At 40.7% G+C, this 25,114-nt stretch overlaps 2 protein-coding genes across 2 annotated transcripts in view; one reads left to right on the forward strand and one right to left on the reverse strand.

The window, feature by feature from the left end:
* afap1l2 (actin filament associated protein 1-like 2) overlaps window positions 1-4,620 on the forward strand; it is a 52,327-nt gene extending 47,707 nt beyond the window's left edge. The window contains exons 14-19 of the mRNA XM_083903891.1: window positions 974-1,234; window positions 1,313-1,598; window positions 2,266-2,439; window positions 2,536-2,723; window positions 4,040-4,252; window positions 4,327-4,620. Coding sequence (XP_083760017.1) covers window positions 974-1,234; window positions 1,313-1,598; window positions 2,266-2,439; window positions 2,536-2,723; window positions 4,040-4,252; window positions 4,327-4,353 — 1,149 coding nt within the window. The 3' untranslated portion in view covers window positions 4,354-4,620. The remainder of the gene's footprint in view (window positions 1-973; window positions 1,235-1,312; window positions 1,599-2,265; window positions 2,440-2,535; window positions 2,724-4,039; window positions 4,253-4,326) is intronic.
* Window positions 4,621-5,915: 1,295 nt separating this feature from the next.
* vwa2 (von Willebrand factor A domain containing 2) lies at window positions 5,916-21,178 on the reverse strand (the record flags this gene model as incomplete). The annotated part of the gene is made up of 13 exons (XM_083903518.1): window positions 5,916-6,046; window positions 7,754-7,876; window positions 8,726-9,277; window positions 9,708-10,289; window positions 11,428-11,535; window positions 11,947-12,002; window positions 12,190-12,319; window positions 13,281-13,414; window positions 13,737-13,937; window positions 15,321-15,430; window positions 15,515-15,648; window positions 17,388-17,462; window positions 21,127-21,178. 13 exons carry the CDS (start codon window positions 21,176-21,178, stop codon window positions 5,916-5,918), a joined length of 2,388 nt encoding a protein of 795 aa, XP_083759644.1.
* Window positions 21,179-25,114: the final 3,936 nt, after the last annotated feature.

Consider the following 25,114-nt stretch of genomic DNA (forward strand, 5'->3'; position numbering starts at 1 on the left):
TTCTTTTGGACTTCCACTGAATCTTAATTGACTTTGTATTAAAATTGAAAGGACAGTGATGTATAATCTCATTCAAACGCAGCTAATTGTTTTCATTATTAACTAATGTGCACATTATTTTCAGTCTGTCCAGAGTGAATACATAATTGATGACCAATGAATTTCATAATGACAAATTTATTGATGGTTTCTGCTCAAATATCAATTTATTTTTTATGATTTGTTTGCCTTTATGAGATAGGTAAGAGTAGCTTGAAGGTAGAGAGAGAGAAAGAGAGGAAGACACTCAGCAAAGGACCGTGGGTGGAATCAAATCCGGGTCACTGCAATGGGTCCTTTGCCCCACACGGCACCAGCTCTCCATTATCCTTTACAAGGGATGAATTACCGATTTCCCCATCCATCCATTATCTGTGCCGCCTATCCTCCAAAGCTCCCTGCTTTCACTCTAAGACTTTAATCACATCTGACTCTGGGGGAGAGCCAGGGTTCACACTGGACAGGTCAACAGTCTGTCACCGGACAAACATATAAACACAACCATTCATTCTTCCATTCACACCTACTGTCTGCATTAAAGTGTGTCTCTAATTAAAATGATCCTAAACTCCATGTCTGTGACAGGAGTAGCAGGAGGGGGAACAAGACCCTGGTTGAACCTGGATTTGAACCAAGAACATTCTTGCTACACTCGAACACTCTGATCCATCACATCACTGAATTTTCCAGACTTAAATTCAGTCATACATAATAAATGACATACCCGAGAGTTTAGACAGTCCAGGTTGACAAACTTTTCTGATTACTGTAAACCTAAAACAGACAAAGGGCTCGGTGAAATCATGTGGCGTGGTTGTTTTTGCCGAGAGAAACAACCACGTCAACCTCTGCCCTGTTGTTTTGTAATCAGTTGCATGGACTCACTTCATCTGGCCACATTCCATCTCTTAACGTCGTCCATGTTTTCATGCAGGATGCTGAGGAGAGCGGCCCGACAGACGCCCAGGACGACAACAACAACCTTCAGGAGCAGAGTGAATCATGCACACAGGATGCCAAGGACTCAGTGGGAACAGAGCAGGAGAGTGAACACAGAGTTTACCTGGATCTAGTAACTGTGCGGTCATTTCTCCATTCTTCCAGTGGAAGTAAATCCCCGCCCACCAAAGAAACCATCAGCCATTCCCCAGCCCAGACAGAAGAACAGAAAGACTATTCAAGTCCACTTAAAGAGGTGATTTTGAGCTGCACTCTATCTCTCTGCCTGTCTGTCTGTGTCTGTAACTAATTATCATGAAATGACTGATTTCAGGTCAGCTCCAATAACTCCCCCGAGCCTGAGCCAACGCCTGTGTCAAATGAGACGCAGAGCTCGACCTCTGCCACCAGCAAACCAGAGCAAGTGTCGTCATCGAGTGCCAGTTCACAGCAAACACAACCACTGAAAACCACATCCCAAAGCCAGGAGACTCCCAAGAGGATGAGTGTGGAAATCCCACAGGCCTTTACCTCCTCTGTCCACAAAGGAGGAACAGCTCTCACAGCTGCTGGGTTCCCCCACAGTCCCCAGCCCCTGCGGCCCAAAGCTCATACCCTAGGTGAGAGGATGAAACTGGGATGATGGGCTTCCGTGGAAACTGTGTTCCAAGTAGGAATAAGAACATAACTGATAAGTGCTGAAATATTATTATACATACATGAGTCAACCAGTTGCCCAGTCTCTATAAAAAACACTACCACGGCTCCCTCTAGTGAAAAGCTGCATCTTCTGCAGTTAAACACAGCTTCACAGTGGAAGGTAGACTTATATTTAAAAAGAAATGATTTCTATTAATTACAAAAATAATACAGTTTAAACATGTTCAGGTCTCAGTAGAAAACGTAAATACATAGTGCATAGAAAATGTGCATAATTTATATGGAAAATCACTCATTTGCATAATAGTAATGAAAAGGCTGTCTGGCATAATTGACCATGTCATGTGGCAACATTAATTCATTAAAATTCAATGTATAAAACAATCCTACAACTGACAGGAAGATGGCAGAGAGGCAAGATTCCAAAGATAAGTCACCAAGCTCTGGGAGTTTTGAGTGTGTTTGGCATTAACTGAAGAATTTTCTCTGAAATTAGGGCAAATCAAGCAGTTCAGGATAAACACCCACAAATCTGAGAAGCATGTGGAAAATCTTCCCCTGATGTTCCTTTTGTGACTAAAATGAACGTTTTGTCAGTTTATCAGACTTTCAACATTCCATCCTCAGGTTCTTCTGGTGCAGTCGAAGGGAAACTGGGTAAAAACCGCACAGAGGCAGACATGCGGCGCTACATAGATGAGCGCGACCGCCTGGAGAAAGAAAGGGAGGAGGTGAAGAGCAGCCTGGCAAACCTGAAGAAGGAGAGGAGAGAGACCAAAGAGGAGCTCAGTACCTGCCAAGGTGCACATGCATTTCCTGTTACACTTGTGATTAAAAAAAAAAAACAGAAATTGATGGGCATGACTGACTGACTGTGTGGCTGTCCGTTACCCTCAGATCCCAAACAGCAGGCCTCAATAGAAGCTCGTCTGAAGCAGAGGGAGGAGGCGTGTCGGGAGGCGGAGCGACGCAGGGTTGAAGTGGAGCTTCGGTTGATGGAGGTCAAGGAGAGTCTGAAGAAGGTGGAGTCGGGGCCTTTCACACTGGGAACCACGCTGGACAGCAGCCTCCAGGAAACACCCACGGTTAGTGCCATTGAAACCTGTCTTCCAGAGCCCAAGTTTAACTTTATAGGGATACTTCAGGGGTTTTGAAGTCGGGGTGTGACTGTGGAGGTTGGAGCATGTAAGCTCAGCAAAACATGTCTGTGACTGGGAACAACAGAAAAAAAAACCCTGATTTTAGCCACTAAACAAAAGCCTCAGCTTCAGTGTGCACCATCTTAAAGCTCACATAGAGTGGTCCTGTTGCACATATATGTTAGTTATGGAGGTCTACTTACATACATTAACTTGTTTTTATGGTCAAAAACCTCCTAGTTGCTGTAAACGAGCCGATAAAAATCTGTCTTTTCTGACGCTCTTCTGAGCCGCGATATTTCAGACATAAATCTCACCCCCAGAAGACAGACTGTCTTGTGATTAGCCAGCCAGAGTAGAGCCTTCCTATCTGTCTTGTGATTGGCCAATAATCAGCACACCCGCTCTCAGAAGCGCAGCTCCCCCCTCTGGAAAGGTGGATGCATTGCTACTCATTATCAAAACATTGTTTTAACAATGTTTAAAAATAGCTTCTTCACGACTCCCCGCCGCAGTCCCTTTTATGACTTTGACCCGGAGTCAGACCCAGAGTTAGAATGTGCCCGGACTAGTGCCCGGAGCAGGACTATCTGCTGTTCCGGAGAACCGATGTTTACGTAACCGGACCGGGTTTTTTCAGCCCTTTGAGCCCAACACAGCATTCTCAGCAGATAATGACGCAGATACACACTAAAAAACAACGTTAATTGGAACTTATGGTCTAGGTCCGCTTTAAAGATTATGCACTTCACTTTGCTGTAACCAAGGATTGTGTCACTTTGCACCAGAGTCCAGTGACAAAAATTGTGATTTAAGGTCACAGGAAGCAGGAAATGATGATTCATCGCTGCCTCAATCTGTATGATAATGTGTTATTTTAGTGACTTTGGTTTTTCAAAGCCTTCCTTCGGATTTAACTAAGTTACACTAGCTGATCCAGGCAGCAGTAGACCAGCAGCTCTACTGTCCCCCTGAACTAAAAACATTGATTTTGTTCATGGACTTTGGTGCAAGAGAGTCAGTTTCCAGTTGGCAAGGACTGTCTAATGGCCAGATAAAGCAAAAAGCATGTTCTTAAGATATCATACAAGCTTCAGGTGTGTTATTTTGTGATTCTGTGTTCATTTAAATTCAACCTACATTACACACAATAACTCAACGAGGCTGCACTACACCAACTGGTCATGTGTTCTGAGTTAAAATCCCTGATTTCAAAGGGATACGAAATAACCTGAACTACCTCTCTATCCTTTTGTCCTCAGTCTAAAGCAACAACCCTGCCTATTCCCCAGCCATCATTATCCTTGTCCTCCTCCTCCTCCACATCATCATCATCATCATCATCGTCTTCATCCCAGCACTCAAACAACAGCCTCAGTGTGGACCAGGCATCACCTGTCAATTCAGCCTCTGCACTAAAGAGCAGACCTTCATCCATCATGGGCACAAAAGGCAACGTTCTGCAGAAAGCTAAGGTGAGGCTGTAGATTTCATATGGAGTGCAAGACGTTTTGAATAAAAACTTCATGATTTTTCTTTGTATTTCCAGGAATGGGAAAAGAAATCCACCACTTAGGAGGGGAACAATTTGGTCTCCTGTGACCTGATTAAATCCACACATCTGTCCCACTTAAGCAAAGAACAGACACGTTTGAAAGATACACATCCTCCCTCTTCTGGATCCTTCATCCTCGTCACCTCCAATGCCAAGAGTATGAAGAGCCAATCAGAGCAGGATGCAACCCATCCTTTCAAATACCACTGGACAATCTTGGTTTTAAATGACTTTTCAAGTTCTCTCGTTTCTCTCGTCACTCCAAGAAGGAATTTGATGAAGGAGAATTTCGGCCAGTTTAACAATTGCTCTTCATAAGGATGTTACAAACGGCCAAATATTTGACACCACTGAAGTGTGAGACAGCATACCCCCCTTGTAGTAAAATGGCCACTGCGTACACTTTTTGTAGCTTGGTTCATATATGCTGGTAGCCAAGATGTAAATATATTTACACCATTCTTTGGCCTTTTGGCTTGTATTGCTAGCTAGAAATGCACTTTTTATTCAAATAAAAAAAATGTACTGACAACAAAACCGGCTGAAAAATGTTTTCAAACCTTATCAACATATCAAATATAAACCGAGGGTCACGTGCAGAGGACACATGAAACACGTTAACATGTGAACTCCTCACTAATGACAGTAAAGTTTGAGATGAAATATCTACCTTTTAAAAACAGACACTTTTACTTATTAGATATTGTTGAAGACAGTAGAAGAGTGGTAATAATATGTCTGTGGCAACTTTAATGCATAATATGTATAAAAAAAATACTGTGTTCATTAGAGCCTTAAAACACAGTTTAAAGAGATTTAAGTGCAGTTTTAAGGCACTGACACCAGCGCTGTGCACCCCCCTGCACTGAGACCCAGCCTCACTCTCACTGAAAACATGGCTGGTAACAGGAACACAAGGAAAAACAGATTTTAGCTACTTAGCCTATGATTGGAAAATTGCTGTTTGTAAATCATGCATCCCCTGCACCAAAGTCCATAGGAAAAAAAACCTGGAAATTAAACATCACAGCACACAGGAGACGTTTAAAATCCTTTGTTCAGATGAACCCAAGTGATGCATATTTACAGATGAAGCAAGTAAAAAGCCAGGAGCTGCTGTGTCCCTGTGAGCTAAAAATGCTGATTTTCTCTAGGAACTTTGGTGCAGCAGAGTGTTTACAGCAGTTTACAAACATCAAACTTCAATAGCGAGTGGTGGATGCAGTAAACTATGTCAGTATTACATACATAACTTTTTTAAAGGGCCTATTTAAATTAGAATGCAACTCCGTATAAAACATCTTTGAGACAAATGTTTTTTTTCTCAGTTGGATGAGGAAAGAATGCTGAGATGATTTAACACTGAGAAGAAAAACCACGACACAGATATACAATATAATATAAAAGTTTACATCTCCGAGTACATGACACTCATGTTGAGACAACAGCAGAGATACATACAGTATGAAGGCACATGTTCAAATTTAAATACTGAAACAATTACATTAATGTTCCCTTTAATCCAAAGTGTAGGAGTCCAGAGGTGATTTGTTTCCATGGATAGTGTGTGTGTATATGATGTGTCAGTTAGCGTTTCTCCGGCGGTTCAGTTTGTAGTGGTGCAGCAGCTCCTGGTGGCTTTTCTTCTGTCTGCTCTTCCTCCTGAGACCAGTGGACCTCGGAACATCTCCCCTGGATGAAGGTCTCCTGCTTCCTATGAACACAAACACAAAGGAATTGGTGACTTCTGCATAAATACAGAAGAAGTATTATTTTATTTTAAATTTTTAAAAGTACCGCCCTGATGTTGTAGGCCTCCACTGACCAACAGTTTCTTTCCAAATGACTTAAAGCTGCAGTGTGTAACTTTTGGGGGATTTTTTTTGGGTTGCTCTTCTGCCTCCATTTGGTCTTCATGTTTTGTATGCTGCATTTTTCTTATGAAAACTGAATTAGGGAGCATTTACATTGTGTTTATACAGCAGTAATGCAGGGATGGGAGAGAATAAGAAGCATTTATCCTATCAAACTATTGAACCACTGTGTTTTTTGTGCAGTAGAATTAACAATCCGTGGTTGCTTCTTTGCGTTTTCAGTCAAACTCCAACCTGTATGCAGCCGTCTTGCTTTACTAGCATTATCGATGTTGCCTTTGTTTGATCTTGACATAAAACAAATCGTCATGTTGCCGAGTGAAAGGAAACCAAACACCGTTATAATTAACCATTAAAGGACTCATATTATACCCTATTTCTCCAAGTTAAACTAGTTCCCTGGTGTCCAATTGAACATGTTTGTGAAATGCTTTGGTCAAAAGGATGAAGCACCACAGCAGTTCAATCCCCCTGCCAAAACAGCCCTGTTCAGAACACTCTGTTTAGTAGTATCTCTTTAGGTCCACCTTAAAAAAAAAAAAGGTAAAACGAAACTTAACGAACAGGAAATCACCCACAGAGGCTACTGGGAGCTAACAGCAGTTAGCATTTGGAAAAGTGATAATTTGCAGGCTCTAGCAGGCACATTGCCGTCATATATAACATGAATCCACTGGACAGATAAATCTTCTGAGGCTGGAAGTTTGTGTAGAACTCTGTGCTGCACTGTGGAGCCAAGAATAGAACTTTTCACGGACTTCCAGTTTTTGGATACTGTTGCCCTCGCCAGCACACTCACGTGTTTTACGGACAAAGCAGAGATGAGCAAGACAACAATTAGTGCATTGTGATGTCCTTATGAGTGCGGAAGTCAACATTGCGTGTTTTATTTCCTGTACTTAGACTGAGGAGGACCATAAAAACATGAGTGAGTCATCTTTTTGCACACTTTGGCGACTGATAGTCCCAAATACAAGGATTTAAATGATTAAAAAGTTGATTTTGCAATAATTTGTCCCCTTTAAAGGTTACATATTACAGTTTGAAACATCCAAGAGGCAAAGGACATGCAGTGAACTTGTGAGTTAATGTGAAAATTTGTATCAAATTAAAGTAATGAAAAGCTTCTCCTGAGGCGTTCTTAAGATGACGTATTCACAAAGCAAATGTTTTTTTTGTGGTCACAATGACATAGACCTTTGACCACCATAATCTAATAAGTTAAGCCTTGAGTTCAACTCAGAGCTTGCGCCAAACTTAAAGGATTTCCTCATGACATGCATATGCTCAAGGGTTGGCAAACCCCTGCCAACCCTTGAGCCTCTCTTGCAAAATTAAAGCAGACAAAAATCCTGTGGATTCCTTCCTTCACGGCCCATGCCCCACTGCTCCACAAAGTTTTATGGAAATAGGTTCAGCATTTCTGGAGTAATCCTACTAACAACAGAGAGAAAGACAAAAAATGTCTCAAAGAATATTTAAAACGGAAGGGAATAGAAAATGTAATGTGAAATTCGTGAGAAGCGACTAAAATGAAAACCACTGACTTGTTTCACAGTGAGGTCCCTCGTAGCCTTGGCACTGACAGCGGAAGCTTCCTCCTGAGAGGACGCACACTCCATCGTTCATACATGGGTTTGGGCTGCACAGGTTTACTGGCTTCTTTATCTCTGATTGGAATACATGAATAGAGAACAGCTGATTAGCAAAATGTAAAGTTTCATAATCATATTTTTTTTTGTTAGAGACTCCTCAGGCCCTCCTTTGTTATTTCTTAAACCAAACTAAAACCATCAGGATGTTCTCCGCATGAATACACAGAACAATACACGGAGAAAACGTATTTACAAAAATGTACTAAATATTGGTTTTCTAGTTATAAACAACAGAAAAAAGAACCCAAAAGAATGAACTTGTTGTACTTTTTTCACTTCAAGTACAGGACAGTTTATTATGTAAAGATTTGTGACATCTAGTGGTGAGAATATAGAGTCAAAAAGACTCTACCCACTCCTCCCTGTCCAAAGCACATCAGTGGCCTTTGCATCCCAGAAAGGATGTAAACAACATTACAAGTCTTCTTCAACTCTTTTTGCCGTTTCCTCCTTCTTCTGTAGTTTATATCAGTTTTTATTTATATGCGTAGCACGTCTTCCCTTCAAAACAATCATCTGTTCATGGTGAAACATGGCAGTGCAAAACGGCGGCCTATGTAAAGCTGGCTTTGCATAAAGTTCATACGAAAGGTTATAAAAACAAAAAAAAGCTACACTTATTAGGACTAACCAATTCAAGACTGACTGTATTTTTGATTGTCATATGTTCTTTGTTGGTTAATGGTTGGTTGATGATATCTCATGTGGTGAGGCTCCTTCTTGAATCTACAAGATAGTAAATACTGATGTAAAATTATTATACTATACCATACCATACCATGCCCTAAAATTTAAAGAAACATACATCCGAGTATAATCAGACAAAAACGTACTGGATTTAGTATTTCGAAGCATGCGGCTCACCTGAACACAGCATCTGTACCAGAACATCCTCAAAGTACTTGAGATCCTCATAAGACGACGCAGTGATCAGGTGGTCTTCTGAACCGGCAATCTGCAGCAGCCTCTCCCTCTGGATGTCTCCAGTACCGACCACAAACAGTGAAACTCCATTGTCTCTGATCTTTTGTGCTGGCACCAGGGCATCGCCTCCACCCGAACCATCAGTCAGCACCACCACGGCCTTGTTGACTCCATGTCGTGCACCTTTGGCAATAGTCAGGACGCTGGAGTGGACGTGGAGTAAAGCTGCTCCGGTTGAAGCCTTTCCGCCCATGTAGTTGGCTTCGTCTACTGCCTTGAGGATGGCGGAACCCGTCTCGTGGGTGTCCAGGTGGAAAACGGTGGTGGGTTTCCGTCCGTACGTCACGAGTGCCACCTGGGCCACGTCACGGTTGATGTCAAACTGCACGGTGAGGCTGCGCACAAAGTCCAGCAGGATGGAGAAGTTGTCACTGCTCACTCCACCTGAGGCATCCACAGCAAACACCAGGTCCACGGCTTGGCCCAGACAACCTAGACAACGAGTTCAAATGTTAAAAACAGGATTTGTAAGATTACATTTTAATATTTATGGAGGGACACAAATTAAAAAATATAATAATATGAAACATTGACTGAAAGGATACTTTGCAAGTGTGATTGTATGAAGTACTATGGACACAAAGTCAGTGCTGACAGAATGGGCATCTATCCACTCCACTAAGAATCAGCTTGAGAAATACAGGCTTGATCTAACCAAAACATGGCACTAATCACTGGATAAAATCGATAGTCTACGATATTTTAAGAATAGGTTTTTCTATTCTGACTGGAAACATAATGTAAACTTGATATGGTGTATGGCTATAGTATTATATATACTATATTCAAATAAACCTCAGCCTGACCAGAATAGCCCACCTATGATGTGAATTTCCATCACTGTGTGTTGCTCATTACGCACCTTGTGTGTCCACACTGCAGATCTTGGCCTTGAGCTCAGGGATCTTGGCACTCAGCTTGTCAGGTGATGTGTAAGTGAGGGTTCTCTGGGGATTTCCTGTGATATTATTCAGCTGTCCCCTTAAGTTGTCTGGTCCCACCGCTATAAGAAAGATCTCTCGGTCTCTGGCGTATTTGGAAGGCTGTACCACCTCGTCGACAGCAGGGGTGGCAGTGAGCAGCACCACCACGCGCGGAAGGTCATCTGCGACATCGGCAAAGACCGGTGCGCTCACGAAGCCGTGGCGCGTGACGTACCGCAGAGCCTGTCCTGTCTTGGTTTCGCCGCCGACTGACTGAAGCGCCTCCACTGCCTTGAGCAGACCCTTCAGATTTCGTTTGAACTTACCCACCTGGGCTTCTACCTGAACCTCCCCACCAAACACGGCCAAGCCGACTTTACTGGGGCTGTCAGAACCAATCACTGTCTGCAGGACGCGCTTTAAGAAGGATTTGAGGCGGAGGAAGCCCTCCAAGGTCAAAGAGGCAGAACCCTCCAGCAGGAAGAGCAAGTCCACGGAGCAGTCCAGGGATAACGGAGGAGCTGAGGAGGGATGGAGTGTTCTGTTACTTAGTTATTGTTACTATAATTGTATGATACACAGTCAACACGGACTGAGCTGCGTAGGCCACATTCACAGAGAACCAGGCTCGCGCTCACTGAAAACACGACTGCCAGCAGGGACTCTAGGATACACTAATATCAGCCACTAAAAAGGTTGTCAAATAATATCTACACCTGCTTATCTTGCTAATTAATAGATGGACTTTTCAAACAGGAAACTGAAGTTTGTGTCATTAGGTTAACTCCCCACACCAAAGTCCATAGAGAAACTCAGCAATTTAACATCACAGCACACAGGAGATATCCATCCACTGCTGCCTCTGTTATTAAGTTCAAATGTGTTATTTTGTGATTTTGGTGTTTGAAATATTTGTTGGGATTTGATGCAAGTGACACAAACTTACCAAATGAGTCAGCATTTGATAAGCAGCTCCTGTGTCCCAGCGAAATAAAGTGATCAAGTTTCTCTATGGATTTTGGTGCAGGTGAGAGAACAGCTTACAAACTCAAAAGGTGCCATATGTAAGAATGTGGCCAAAAAAGGTTATTACACTCAAATTCAAAATACCGAGGTCTTTTAGGTTTCGTTTTCTCTGCCATTTCTCTGACAGACGTAACTGGCAACCCGTGGTTGCTCAGCAGCTGAGACTCTGACTGCAATTGTTGGTAGACGGCGGTAGATGGCGCCGAATGCCAAAACATGATTTGAAAACATAAACATGATTTGCGGTTCGCAAAATATTTTTTTTAATGTGAATATTTTGGCTGTACTGTTGTTGTTGTTGAGTTCAGTTTGTTATATGAACATTATTCCTGGGTCTCTGTGACATATTAGGAGGATTTTACGGCCAGTTGCTTCAGATTTATTACATAATGCACCTTTAAGAAAAGACAGTGTAAAAGCACAAAACATATTTGTAAGATATTGTTGACTTAATTGTGAGCCTTTTGTTATGTAACTAGAATCAGTTTTTCCATGTGTCCCAAATGGCAGACACGTTTCCAGTGAGAACAAACTGTCCTGTCTCAAGCTTGCATTACAGCATGGGGGGCACACACAGCACAGAATGTATCTATAAAAACATGCCTAAAAAAAACAAAAAAACAGTTAACAAACCACAGTGTGGGTCTCCTCCATAGCCAGGTGGACACACACAGTGGTAGCCCTCTGGACCCTCTGATACACATGTTCCACCATTCATGCAGGGCTGAGAGTCACAGGGATCTACAGAGAGAGACAGAAGCACAAAGTGATGGTTCAAAAAGATGACGGATGCATATGAAAGTTAGTAGAAAAAATAAATTGGCAATTAAATTAAATTCAGACTATTGCTGTGCAGACAAATCTAAGCAAGAACCATAACATCAATGTCTCACTTGATTGATAACATCAGTAAACATGAAGATTTAATAGTCTCAATCACTAGTTTCAGCTCTTTTTACATGAAACATGATGATTACATGATGTTCATAAAACTTATGTTCCAGTCTTAACACTTTACGCTGTTAACACACGTGCCTGCAATCTGCTTGTGCATGTGATATTACAGCTCTAACTTTTCAGTATACTAAATTAATATAGCCTATTACAAAAAAAGTCAGAAAAGGAATCAAAGGGGAAGGACAGTATAGTTACCTGGACAGATGGTTCGATGGCAAACTGTCTGGTGTCTCCTGTAAGCCTTGTTGTACCTGCAAAACGCAGATTTGACCAAAGAAAATGTTAAAATTTTGTCAGTTTGAATTAAATTTGTAAAAACAAACTTGCCTCTGGAGAAAAACATTGAAAGGATGACGGTAACATTCATCATGTATTCAAGTTAAACCTCTCAGAGGGCTCTTTTACACAACTAGAGTGTGTTAAAATGGTGTCACTTGCCTGTAATAGGGACAGAGAGACGTGTATGGGGAATAACCTTTGTTGCCTTTCCAACACATGAAATTCCCCTGGAGCTCCTTCACTGTCTCCAGTGTCTTCCTTTCACAGGGAAACGACTCCACCTGACAGCCTGGAGAAAAACACAGATATGGAAGAATTATGGAAATGTAAATCGTTAGGTAAAGGGAGAACTGCAATTATTTTAAGATTCCCATTTCCTTCTCTATTAAATAATGCTTTGCTTCTTCATTTCAATCATTAAATTGTAAGTTTAGGTTTTTTGTAGACCAACCGATCTAATGTCCCGACAAATTAAAAATGTAGATTTTCTGAATAGACTTTGGTGTGTGAGTGAGCAGTTGACAAACCTCAGTTTTTTTGGTTGGAAAACGCTGTCTAACAGTTCGCAGATGTATTTTGTACAATCACAAGTTCCTCCACCACCACCACCACCAACCAACAACCAAAACCTATGCTATGCATTTAAAGGTGCCATATGTAGAAATGTGGCCAAAAACGATTAATACACTCATACTAAAAAGACTTCGGCGAGTCGCATCCGCCTCCCCTTTTATAACGTTATATAGTTTATGGTGATATACATGCAAAGACCTAAAGAGGACTCCAATTTGGCCAAGTATCAAATGTAAGATTTCTACGGATCCCTAGTAGGGTCAGGTGTGGAAAAAATACATATCATTTCTAAACTGTTCCCTCGGTATTGGATATCCGTGCTCTCGGCTCCGCCATTGTAGCTCAGACATAACTGGCAACCTGTGTTTGCTTGGCAGCTGAGACTCTACTGACTGCAATGATTGGTAGACGGCGGTAGGTGGCGCCACATGCCAAAACATGATTTCAAGACATAAACATGATTTGCAGTCCGCAAAAGATTTTCTTTAATGCAAATATTGTGGCTGCTCTGTTGTTGGTTAGTTCAGTTTGTTATATGAACATTATTCCTGAGTCTCTGTGACATATTAGGAGGATGTTACGGCCAGTTGCTTTAGATTTATTACATAATGCAACTTTAAAGCCCAATGGCATCAAACTAAGTATATAAGTTGGATGTCACACAAAAAAAGTCCCACCTGCTGGTGTAGCATTGCAGACGGAGAAGGTGGTCAGTGTTGTGTACAGGCCGTTGACAGCATCGTAGAAATGCTCGGCAAAGAACACGTGGCTCTCCATTGGCTCGCTGGCCAGGGCGTGAAGCTCCTCCCACCTGAAACACAGAAGAAAACAACAGAGAAAGCAGTCGTAACCTTTAAAAAATAAAGTTACGTTATTAGCAGAAATCTATTTGAATGCAAAGATAAATTCATGAAGTCGAAACACACCGATCATAATGTTTTAATGATATAATTTATAATACTGGTTATTGTACAGAATTACCTCTGGAAGCTTTGGGATAAAACCCATGTCCAAACAGAAAATAAGTGAAAGAGAGAAATAAAATAATCATGGGAACATAAGAAAAAAAAAATATTTGATAGCGTCTGATAACAGAGAGACAAAATAATGTAGTTACTGACTATCAAGTTTACCTGGGATATCGCACGCCGACGGCAAACAAGACCACCCCTGTTTCTTTGAGCTGTGCAGCCGCCTGTGCTGTGTTACCCTGAGACATCCCATCTGATAACAGGATGACGATGCGGGCCACAGAAGAGGAAGAGTTACGACCACCGGGGAAACTCTTCCTCAGGATGTACTTGAGAGCGAGGCCCGTCTGGGTGCTGCCTCCTCTGGGATTTCACAGGATGAAATAGTGATTTTTCAATAGCGTTAGTGTTTTTGTGTGTCATTTCTGGAACAATACTGGCTAAAGAGAACATGTTCTGGTCATGGCCAAGGTGAAAAGCTAATTATTTTTCTTGGACTGAGATGATGGCTCTATGAAAAATCATCACCTCAAGACACATGAAAGTTTAAAAACACATGCATTCTTTCAAAGAGAGATAATTGCCCCTCAAGGACAGAAACCCTCGTTCAGTTTTTCTACTAGACAGTGAAAAACTCACACAAAGTCAGTGACCTAAACAAAGACAGTGATGTGATATCTTTCTTTTCCATCCCTTTCTGCAGTTTCTCTGGGGCTGAAAATACAGGAGGAGAGAGCCAAAACAAAAAAAGCACCTCAGGCTTAACTTTATAACCTTATTAACTCTCATCCACTGATTTATGTCACCAGTACAAGGTATTGGTTTCTTAGAATGCAAGTGCAGACTAAATTGTAAGGGCTTTTTTCCCCCCTTCATGCATAAACACATATTACGCAACACAAGATGTGCTCATATCTTGGACAAGTTCTGTCTTAGACACTGATGAATCAAATTGGATAGCTCCATATATAATTTTTAAACTCAATCTGGTGTCTGAGTTTATGGGTCAGGACATTATTATTTTTAAATTATTTTGAATTTTCAGTGCTTAAAGGAGTCATACTCTATTTCTCTAAGTTAACCTAGTTCCCTGGTGTCCTAATGAACATGTCTGTGTCATGCTTTGGTCAAAATACCATAAGAATGAAGCACCACAGCAGTTCAATCACCCTGCCAAAACAGCCCTGTTCAGATTAATCACCATCCTCTTCCTCGGGTTCCATTCTTATCCAGTGAGCACCTGTGCTGTGCCTCTAATCTGAAATGAATTTGTTTTTCGCCTTTTGGAACATTGGGTATTACTTGGCCTCTGGAGGTAATCATAATGTGTGTGTTTGGTATCAACATGACTTTAACATAAATCCTGTCCTGTCAAAACAAGTTTCTATTTAATCTCTGTCTTTATCTCCAACTCGTTTAATCTGGTTATAAGTCTGAAAATACGCCAGGCAACTTTAGTAGAGATTACACCTCTATTCATATACTTTATACATCATGTTATATGCAGGATATGAACAGGACATACAGAATGATTTGATGTTAATACACTGCTCAAATCATCACAATGTTTGAACTAGGTTTGAGCTTTTATATATTAGACATTTAGTATTCTAAATTCTTTGAAACATATTCCTTTTACAGAGGAAAAACAAGACAGATTTAACCCCAAATTACACTGTAAATAAACTGTCAAGCGTCCTAAAACAGTGTCCAACTGCAGGTGATACATGTATATGAAGATCATACCTGTAAGAAATCTTCTTCATGTGCTTCTTCAGCTCTTGCTTTGTGGCGTACGTGTCGAGAGCAAACTCCAACCGAGGACTGGAGCCAAACTGAATCACACCCACTCGCACCTGGACACAGGTATATGAGAACTGATCGACATGACAGAAAGAGGCAGAGAGAGAAGGAGAGAGGGGGGGAAGAAAGGAGCAAACCTTGTCTGGTCCAATGTCAAGTGCTTGACAGAGTTTGATGGCGTAGTGTTTGGACCTCTCAAAACTGCCCTTCCCCACGCTGTAGGAACCATCCATGACAAAGAGAATATCCATAGCTGCTGAGCACTGCATAACTGTCCATGTAAGCACACACAAGACATTAAAAGGTCAGTCCCAACACATAGTAGATCCAAACTCATTCTAGACTAGTCAAGGATCAACAAGTACATTTGTAATAATGTGGATGTCGTCTTTAATCACCAGCTTGTTACGAAGACAGTACGTACTCGTACCGTTAATATTTACAGTGCATCATTTGAGTTTTAAGAATAACTGTTTCTTTGAGCCTAACATACGCAATCAGTTATTTTACTGACATTTTCTCATTTATGCTGTCCTATCATTTTTCTTTGGCTATTAATTTTCTCTTATGGGTTTTATTATTAATTTACTTATTTATTTATTCATGTATTTTTAATGCTGCTTGCAGCGGTTTAACATTCATTTATGTTGTTTTAGGAGTTTTTTTCCCTTTCTTTTTCATTTCTTTTAGTACACATTTATTGTCTCTTAGTTTCCAGCTCTATTGTTCTCCTCATGGGGACCCTCCACTCCAGGAGCTCTGTCTGTCCTGCATTTGGGGGTGCCATCCTAGGGGTTGTCCAGGCCTGGATAGTTGGGGAGTCCCAGCCCAGGGACTTCTGGCCGTGGTATGGGCCTCTAGCTGTCTGGGTCGGGGTGGTCTCTGCAGCGGCAGCAGCCCCTGTAGTCATGGCCTTGGACGACTCTCAGGGGGGATGACTCCCATAGGTTGGTGTTTCCTCACTTGGTCCATCAGTGCTCAGCCACACTCCATTTAATTATGGGGGGGGGGGGTCAATTTTCTTTTCTTTTAATTTAAAGCACTTTGTGCTACATGTTTATATGTATGAAAGGTTCTATATAAATAAAGTTAATTTGAATTTAATTTACTCAACAAAACTGGCTGTCTTCATGACAACAGCAGTGTTTTTATTTTAATTTTTCAAACCAAACATTTAGTTGGTTAGTTAACTGTCAATATGGCCAACATAATCTATTTGAATCAGTTCACATGTTTTCAGAATATAAGCTCTGAACTCTGAACTTCATTGATTTTGTGAAGATAAAGCAAATAATTGTACTGGACAAAAACAGTGGTGACCATCAACAGTTTTTAAAAGTGTGACACTGACTGACACCACTTTCTCTCTCCCTTCTCTTTCAGACATAATAAAAACTATAATGTCTGGCCTTTAATAAATTGTGATTAATGTGTTAGCGCCGACAGCTCTAATTATTTGACTCATCTGCAATAAATCCACCATTGAACCATGTGCCAGATTTTCTGAAGCACTGGTCCAAATCAACACATTTCCTGGCACATAGATTCCTTTTCTGACACTGTGATATTATAGGATAATCCCGGTTACCTATCAAATGACCTGTTGCAGATGAAAAGAATACCTTCACATAATAAAAGCTGAGCATGCCAGAGCTCAATTTTCTTTTCCACAAAACCATTACCATTACTCTTTCTTCCTCGGGCGTGTTTGTACTTGCCGGCGGCACAAATAATCCCCAGTGTTTCTGTCATGTTAGAATGTGCATCTGATCAGGGAGAGGGTCCACGAGAGGTGGAGAGTGTGTCCCGTCTGTCTGTCAGTCACTGGCTTTGTTAATATGGAGGTCAGGCTAATAAGACCACCTGCCACCTTAAAGGATCCTTTTAAAATCACTCAAATGACTGTAATTTTCTATTTATAACTCATCAGCGTCGTATTTTACAACACCCGTCATGTTCCGTTCTCCATGTTGCCTGCCATGTTCACCGCAGTTTTGGTAACAGACTCACTTTCTCCTGCAGATTTGATTTTTAAGATGTTCTCATGGCTGGTTTGGATCTCCTGCACGGCGGTGCCCTGCTGAACTAGAAGAGACAAAAAAAACAAGGTGGTCAGTTAAATCAATGTGCACACATACTGCCTGCACTATACATGGTACTATACACGTATGATGCTAACAGCACTTTTAAACTGATCTCAGTTTAGTGTTACTGAATTTGCTGGAAAAGGCATACACTTATTTAAATCTACAACATCATAAGAATATGCGTGCTTCTATATCTAGGGAGCTTTTCCCAACTGGAACTAAAGTCCATAGAGAAAATCAGTCATTTTACATCATGGCACAAAGGAGTTGTTCATAAAATACTGACTCTAATACTAGGTTTAAGTGTTATTTTGTTCGAAATCCTTTGTTTGGATTTGCTCAAGTGACATATACACTTAGGAGACCACCCTTGTCGCCCTGAGCTTAAACTTTTCTTTTTGGGCTTTGTAGGGAGAGTGAGAGGTTTACAAACTTGTTTCCAGGATGAAATGTTTCTCAGATGGCAAGATAAAGCTAAAGATAAAGAAACATATTCTTAAGATATCAGTGACTGTGGGTGGGGTCCACAGAGAGGCACTTTTGGGTTTTTACATGCGTGTACAAGCCCGCAACTCTGTTCATACTAAATGAGGGTCTGTGTCAGTCTGGTGTTCCCCATATTCATGTGTTTGGCACACATTGGGATAAATGCTGTGTCACTCATCATTAGAGATTTTTTTTTTTTTAAATCCAACACAATAAAATAACTGGGATGAACTGAATAATGAACTTCAGTGACTCCCACTTGACCCCATCTGAGGTGGATAATTGAGTATCTGCAGCTAATGAGAACAGACAAGTGAAGAAAGCCATTCTTTGGCTCCATTCACTGGCGGGGACGTTGCTCTGTTCATGCACACGTACAGACCAGAGAGGACGGCCAGAGGGACATGGGACTTTACTGTTCTGGCGCTGCTGTCCCCACTAACCCCAGAGATATTTGTCCATCCCAGAGACAGAGAGGGAGCACTTCAATGGTTTTACAAACATGAACAGTCCTTCTCTTCTTTTGAATCAGAGCAGAGAGAAACTCTCAGTACATCCCTGCCCACTTTGCTGGATAGTCTCTGCTGTCCGCCTCCTGTTTTAACAGCTGTTCCTCGACTCAAAAAGGAGTAAGGTCAAAAAGCAAAGTTTCATGTACAGATGTCAGCTGTCTCATCTGATTCAGATGATGATGTTTACACAGGTTGCTTGATTAGGATTCACATCTAGGCTTCATATTATGCAGTGAAAACTCAACAGGATATAATCTGATTAAGATGTATACTGTAGGGGGCTCTGCATGTCTTAGTCTGATTATCGATTATTCTGCATATGACCATATTTGGATGAAAGTAAACAGACAAACCAGTTTACAGGGGTGGTGTCTTATTGACCTCCGCCAAGCATGTTATGTTTTCGCCGGAGTTTGTTTGTCTGTCTGTCAGTTAGTGACCAACATAACTCGAAAAGTCACAAACGGATTTGGATGAAATTTTCAGGAAAGGTCCGCAATGGGACCTGGAACAAGTGATTACATTTTGGTTGTGATCCGTAGACGATATCACTGGTTACAACACTCGCTGTCTGACCCAGGTTCACCAGCAGGGTGTATTTTGTAGGCACTGAGCTGCCTTGGCGGAGGTCTGCTTTACTAGTTAAGATTGCCATCTTGATGGTGCAATATAGGCAACATTGTTTGTTCCACCACACCCACTCTGCGGACATATTGTTACTCCAGCACCAGCAACAACTACCTACCCACTACTATGCTGCAAAGAAAGCTTTAGACAATGAAATATCTTTCCTATCCAATGTAGAGTTACATACTAATCGAAGTTACCGAACTTCTATGGTGCAAAGACAGAGGTTCAGGTGCAGAGTGGGAGTGATCGAGGCTCAGTTCTCCTTGTTACAAGTCAGTGAGCCATCAACATCATTTTTGAAAATTTAAAAGACAGATGACGCATAAAAAAAGTCTTCAATCATATCACGGAAAGGATGAAAGAAACAAACTAATAATCATAACACAAAAGTAGCACCTGCAACCCAGAGGCACACGCTTTGACCTCTGCACAATCCTGACCCTTTCTTCCGCCCCTAATTCCAACCTCTTTCCCAGCCTAAAGTCTTCCAGACAGTCTTTAAGACAGTGAAAGTTTTTAGGGTCTTGGCAAGCTGCTTTCTCATGGTCAGTGAGGCCCCATTGCATTGAACAAAAACTGTCTGTTAAAGCCAAAGTGCCTCCAGCAAAACTGGCTGTGTATCCTTAATGCCTATGAATGAAAACCTATAGCAGGGAAATGAGGTGAAAGATAATGAGGCTGAGGAGGTTATATCTAATAGACATTAATCCCACCAGTCTCTTCCTCCACCAATGTAGTCTGGGAGATGAAAGGAACATTCGCATGAAATCAGCTCCTTCCTCCTATGTGTGAACTTTAATCTGACAGGCTGGATTACATGGAGTCCCTGTCAGCAGAGCACTGCAACATGTTATCTGTGTTGTCAGCACAGGGGGAAAGAATGGGGCGTCTTGACAAGGTGAAAACAGTCTGGTTTGCTCAGGTTCAAAGTCTTAAAGTGGCCAGTAATAAATAGTTCACGTGGTGCTAAAGCTGTCATTTTTGAAAACAACTTAAAGATTGTACAGCCCCAAAACTCCCGCCTCTCCCCCACAGGCAAATACCATTACTGCTGGCTCCAGGAGAACAACCGTCGATTTGCTATAAAAGCTATAAAAGCTTGGAAACGAGCAGCATTTTGAGCCCAAGAGGAAGGAAATGGCTTTGAAGAGAAGATAATGGGAATTCTTCAGCACTCGGAGGACTCGACAGGTTAAAGCTGTAAAATACCCTGTGAAAAATATCAGGTCGAACACAGGAGCATCAACCAAGCATTTTGTAGTTCACTTCGCTTGTGATTTTATTACACTATTACAAGCGTACCTGTCAACATGCGTGTCAAAATAACATCTATATGTTCATATTCAGCACAACTTTAGTCAAACTATACATGATTCGCCAGGAAGTTCAGAAATGTTGTTTGATGCTTTTTTCTGTATCCAGTCTCTGTGATAACTGCGCTTAAAGATATGTAGAATTTTTAAATACATTAAAAAATAATATCTAAATATCATATTAACACACCACTAAAAGTGTGTGGTGGTGTTTGAATCTGCAGAGAAACTGCCTTCTGATGGTATTTACTGGTATCTCATCGTTTTGCTCTAGGTCGAAACGATTCTGGGCAGCGACATTCGACCAGTGTGTTTGTATCCTCCAGTTAATTGCAGCAAGGGAACGAGAAAATCAGGTTACAGTGGAGCAGATAGCAGAAGCTGCAGTCATGAATTAAACACTAGTTTGGTGAGGCTCAACTCCAAGAGAGGACAGGGATGAAGAGTGACGGATGTTTAACCATTAAAGCCACCTATTGATTCTTCAACTGTCACTCATGAACAAAAATCTATATCAATCATTTATCATAATATGCATTTTTAATCATTTCATCATGGCAACCTTATAAACTGTATCAGCCAGACTTACACTCGACAAATGATTTTCAATATGCAACTGTTTGTAACCCTGGGAATATTTTGAATACCAGAGAAGTAGAGAGGGTACTTCTCAAGCGAAACTCAACGCAACACAGTGCGCAAACAAAATGACTCCACTGACCTTGAAGAAGCAGCAGAGTTAAGAGGAGGGAGAGATGGATTTCAGGGTGCATGTTGGGACACCTGGAATGATAAGCCAAGGAATAAGCTTAGAAAAATCATACAGAAAAAAAATACAGTCGAATACTTTTTTTCTCCCAGATTTGCAATGTCACACAATATACAATTAATCACACAATACATTTGACCACAACTTACACAGAAAGGTCACAGCAAAGAGAGATAAATTCTTTCACATTATTGACTTTAAAGACAGGTGTTTCCAGTGTAGCTACCCCCTCAGGTGAGCCTGCAGAGCATTCTGAAAGGACAACTCTAGGCCCATTTTGCAAATGCTTGCTTTCAACAGTTGTTTCGTACGGGGAAATGCATCACTGGGTATCCACTACAGACATGAATACAAAACACGGCTAAACTGAGAACTTCAGAGTGAGTCATGTGTCATTAACTTAGACTTCAAAGTAACAATACAGCCGTACAGTGTTTTAAATGTGCAAAATAAAATTAAATGTATTTCACAGGTCATTTCATGCTTTCACTCATATTCTGCAACACTTGACGGATTTGCATGGGTGGGAAAATGGCAAAGTTTTCAATATTTCACACACAGCTAAAATTTACAGAATTATGACTCAATAGAATAAATAAGTGTACTAAAAATGTCATGTTGTGAATATTCAGGTAAAGAGTACATGGTATTTTATTTCAGGTATGCTGCACAGGGGGAGCCTTCCTGAAACACCCATGCTTTTAGCCACAGGCTACACATTTAGCCTCTAGACCAGGTTAAGTAGAAAAGCCCTTAACAGCACATCCTTAACATGTTTGCTAAGTGTAGATCTATTACAAGAACAAATTACTTTTGATGACCGACAGCCACCATAGAGGAACATGAGAATTTTAGCATACACAAGTGAAGTCCATTGTTTTCCCATGAAAACAGCATTGTGGTGGGTAGGAGAATAACAGTCAAATCAAGGCTTATTGGGGATCAGTATGTGTTGTGTTTGTGCCACCATTATTATACAACCTTAAAAAGGAGTTAAATAAAATAAATCGTTTTTTAATTGAAAATTGCTTCACACAAGCAAATCCAAGGAAAAAGTAGTTTAAGCTGAAGTTGCACAAGTATCCTGGGTATAAAAGCTGAAAATGTTATACGAGTGTATGACACCCCTTGGTTTACTACTATGCTGTACGGTCTTTTGAATGAAATAAGGATAAGAATGAGAATCACAATTTTTACATTAATTGATTTTTTTGACCTCTAGTAAACACTTAGATTTGCCCATTTACTATAAGAGCCACTTTTGACATTGCTTTCTCATGAAGATTTATAACAAAAGAAATAAAATAATGTGTTCCACTGCCAGATTCATGAAGGATCTGAAAAATAAGAGCTAGTGTAAATCCTTGCAGACTCCACAGTGTGATGAGCTTTGAGGTGCATTCAGTGAACCTTGTAAATTCCATGAGTTCTGCAAACTCACGTGCAATCCACTAACCAAGTACATGTTGCTGCTGCTGCAACCTTGTGGTAATAGATGCCAAACGAATTAGTCATTAAGGAAGTATGGTAGTATTAAAAAAAAAGGTACAATTATTGATAAAATGTTCAGTTTTGCATCTTTAAAACATTGAAATTATTCTTGTTGCAGATTTTCAAAGTATCATCACAGTGATTGAAATCCCTTTCATTTGTGATGGTTCTTTTCCTTCCTATTAATTATTGCAATTATATCAACCTTTAAATCCAGTATCAGTCCAAGTCTAACTTAAATCCAGGCTCAACAATGCTACCTGCCTTATTCTGTATATTAATTGTTGGATATGAAGTCGAAAAATAAGGTTTGATTAACTCTGGCTGCTGATAAGTTCGACCATAATGTCCTGCCTGTTCAAAAGTCTGTGCCTAAAGAGGCTGTGTGTATTTCTGAAACAGAGATAGGATTGTGTGCAGGATGGAGCTCAGCTTTAAGAAGAGTCTTCTGTGTTGGTCTGTGTGTGCGTGTGCCTGATACAGATCTACGGAGCAGGCATGCAGGAGGCCTGGGTTGATAAACATCACTGGGGACTATTGATGCCTCATTTTTGTAGTTACTGATATGAATCGAGATTTCGATCCTACCCTTTAAATGTATCTCACACACTCACAGTCTTATAGGAAGAAGAGGGAAGCATGCATGCCTACAAATAAAGTATACACATGGTATAGACTATACAAGCGTGCACTACACACACCTGCCTACTTAAAATTGGCTGCCTCTTCACAAGCATTCTTCTGCATCATTCCAGCCCTCTGTCTCCCTCCCTCTCTGGCTACACTGACAGACAAAATAAGATACCGCCTACTTAAAGTTGGGATAGGTGGAATATTTTTGGCATTATTGATTAATAATTCCATAGCAACCTTTCAGCAAATGTAAATGACATGACCTGAGACTGAGAGAGAAACCAGACTATGACCACAATGAAGAGTTTGCACACACTTGTCATGGTTACAGCAGGTAACACCTTCATTAGAGTCACATTTTTCTCCTGACCGAACTTCTGCTTTGTCAGTTCCAGCTGTTTCCTGTATTATGTTCACCTGTTACAGTGCTGATTGTTGTGGAGACAAATCTTCACTTCATTAAATTTTCCTACTCTTGACATTCTGTTTGGAAAAAACCCCAAAACAAAACTATGAAGTACCATCATCTGACAACGGATAAAATCAAGTAACTGAACCTGAATCATCATCATCATTATCTCCTTGAGCACTAAATGAATCATCAAGCATCCCATCACCCATTTAGATACATTTGAACCAGCAACAACTTCCTATGATGCAAAGAAATCAAACCCCATAAGATCCAATACTCTTTACATCAAATATGCCATTTCCTGAATCTTTAGCACAAATCTCATGCCAGACTTGGCCATCGAATTCTTGACCACAAGCTGTTGGTCAGAGAAGTTTGTTTATCCTCACAGCACCCTCTGCCCGCCATAATGGTGACTCCTTCAAAATGTCTGTGCACTTCTAGGCTGATAAGGTCCAACTTTGAAATATTTGTTGCATAACTGTTCTGTGGACATATTACATTAAATAAAAATGGCATCAATGTGTCATACACCAGGATAGACGGATCCAAATGTACAATTTGCAGGATTAGTTATGTGAAAGTCGTTAAATAACCATGCAAGATTGGCATGGAAACAGAGACATCTCAATCAACTCATCTGGAAATCAAATTGAATCATAAACTTGTCCATTGGAATAAAATAGATTCATGAAATTGAGTAACCAGTGCTATCACTGCCGTAACTTGTGTGTCAGCCTGAGTACAGTTTCAGAAATGGAGGATCTTAGAGTTGTAATCCCAACATGTGACTATTTTAACAACATGAAGATTAAATTCAACAATTAGCTGTGAAAAGGAAAAGTCACCTCAATGGTCATTATTATCAATTTCCTAGAGTAAAATATACAATTAAAAAGTTTCAATGGATTGTTAATCTAATGATCCTACCTAATGCATCTTTAATCAGATCTGCTCAAGACCTGAATGGTCTTTTCCTTACAGAAGTATGTATTAGTGTACAGTTTCTCAACTTGAATGAAACTATAAACTATGACATTTCTCACCAATAGGAAAATAAACACAAACGACTAAGGTTAAGGGGATATTCTCAAAATTAAAAGGGCCGCACACATGGATGTGCTCTCTGAGTTCAATTGGTTGGCAGGTTTTGAAGTTCCTCCACTTTGTAATCTATCATTAGATAAGAGTGTGAGCTTTTGGAGCAACTTCATACAAAATCCACAAGTCTCCTAACCTGTACTTTGAGCTGTGTCATGTTGACACCCTGCCTCTTTAAATGATTTTAGAATGACTCACCTGAAGTACAGCCACTTTTAAAACAGGAGAATAAATGTGGAAACTTTTTTTCCCACAAGGTTCAAGAGAGGCTGTGATTAAAAGCCAAAACTGTAATTCAAAAAT

The sequence above is a fragment of the Microchirus variegatus genome (genome assembly GCF_963457635.1).
Source record: "Microchirus variegatus genome assembly, chromosome: 17".
Lineage (NCBI taxonomy): Eukaryota > Metazoa > Chordata > Actinopteri > Pleuronectiformes > Soleidae > Microchirus > Microchirus variegatus.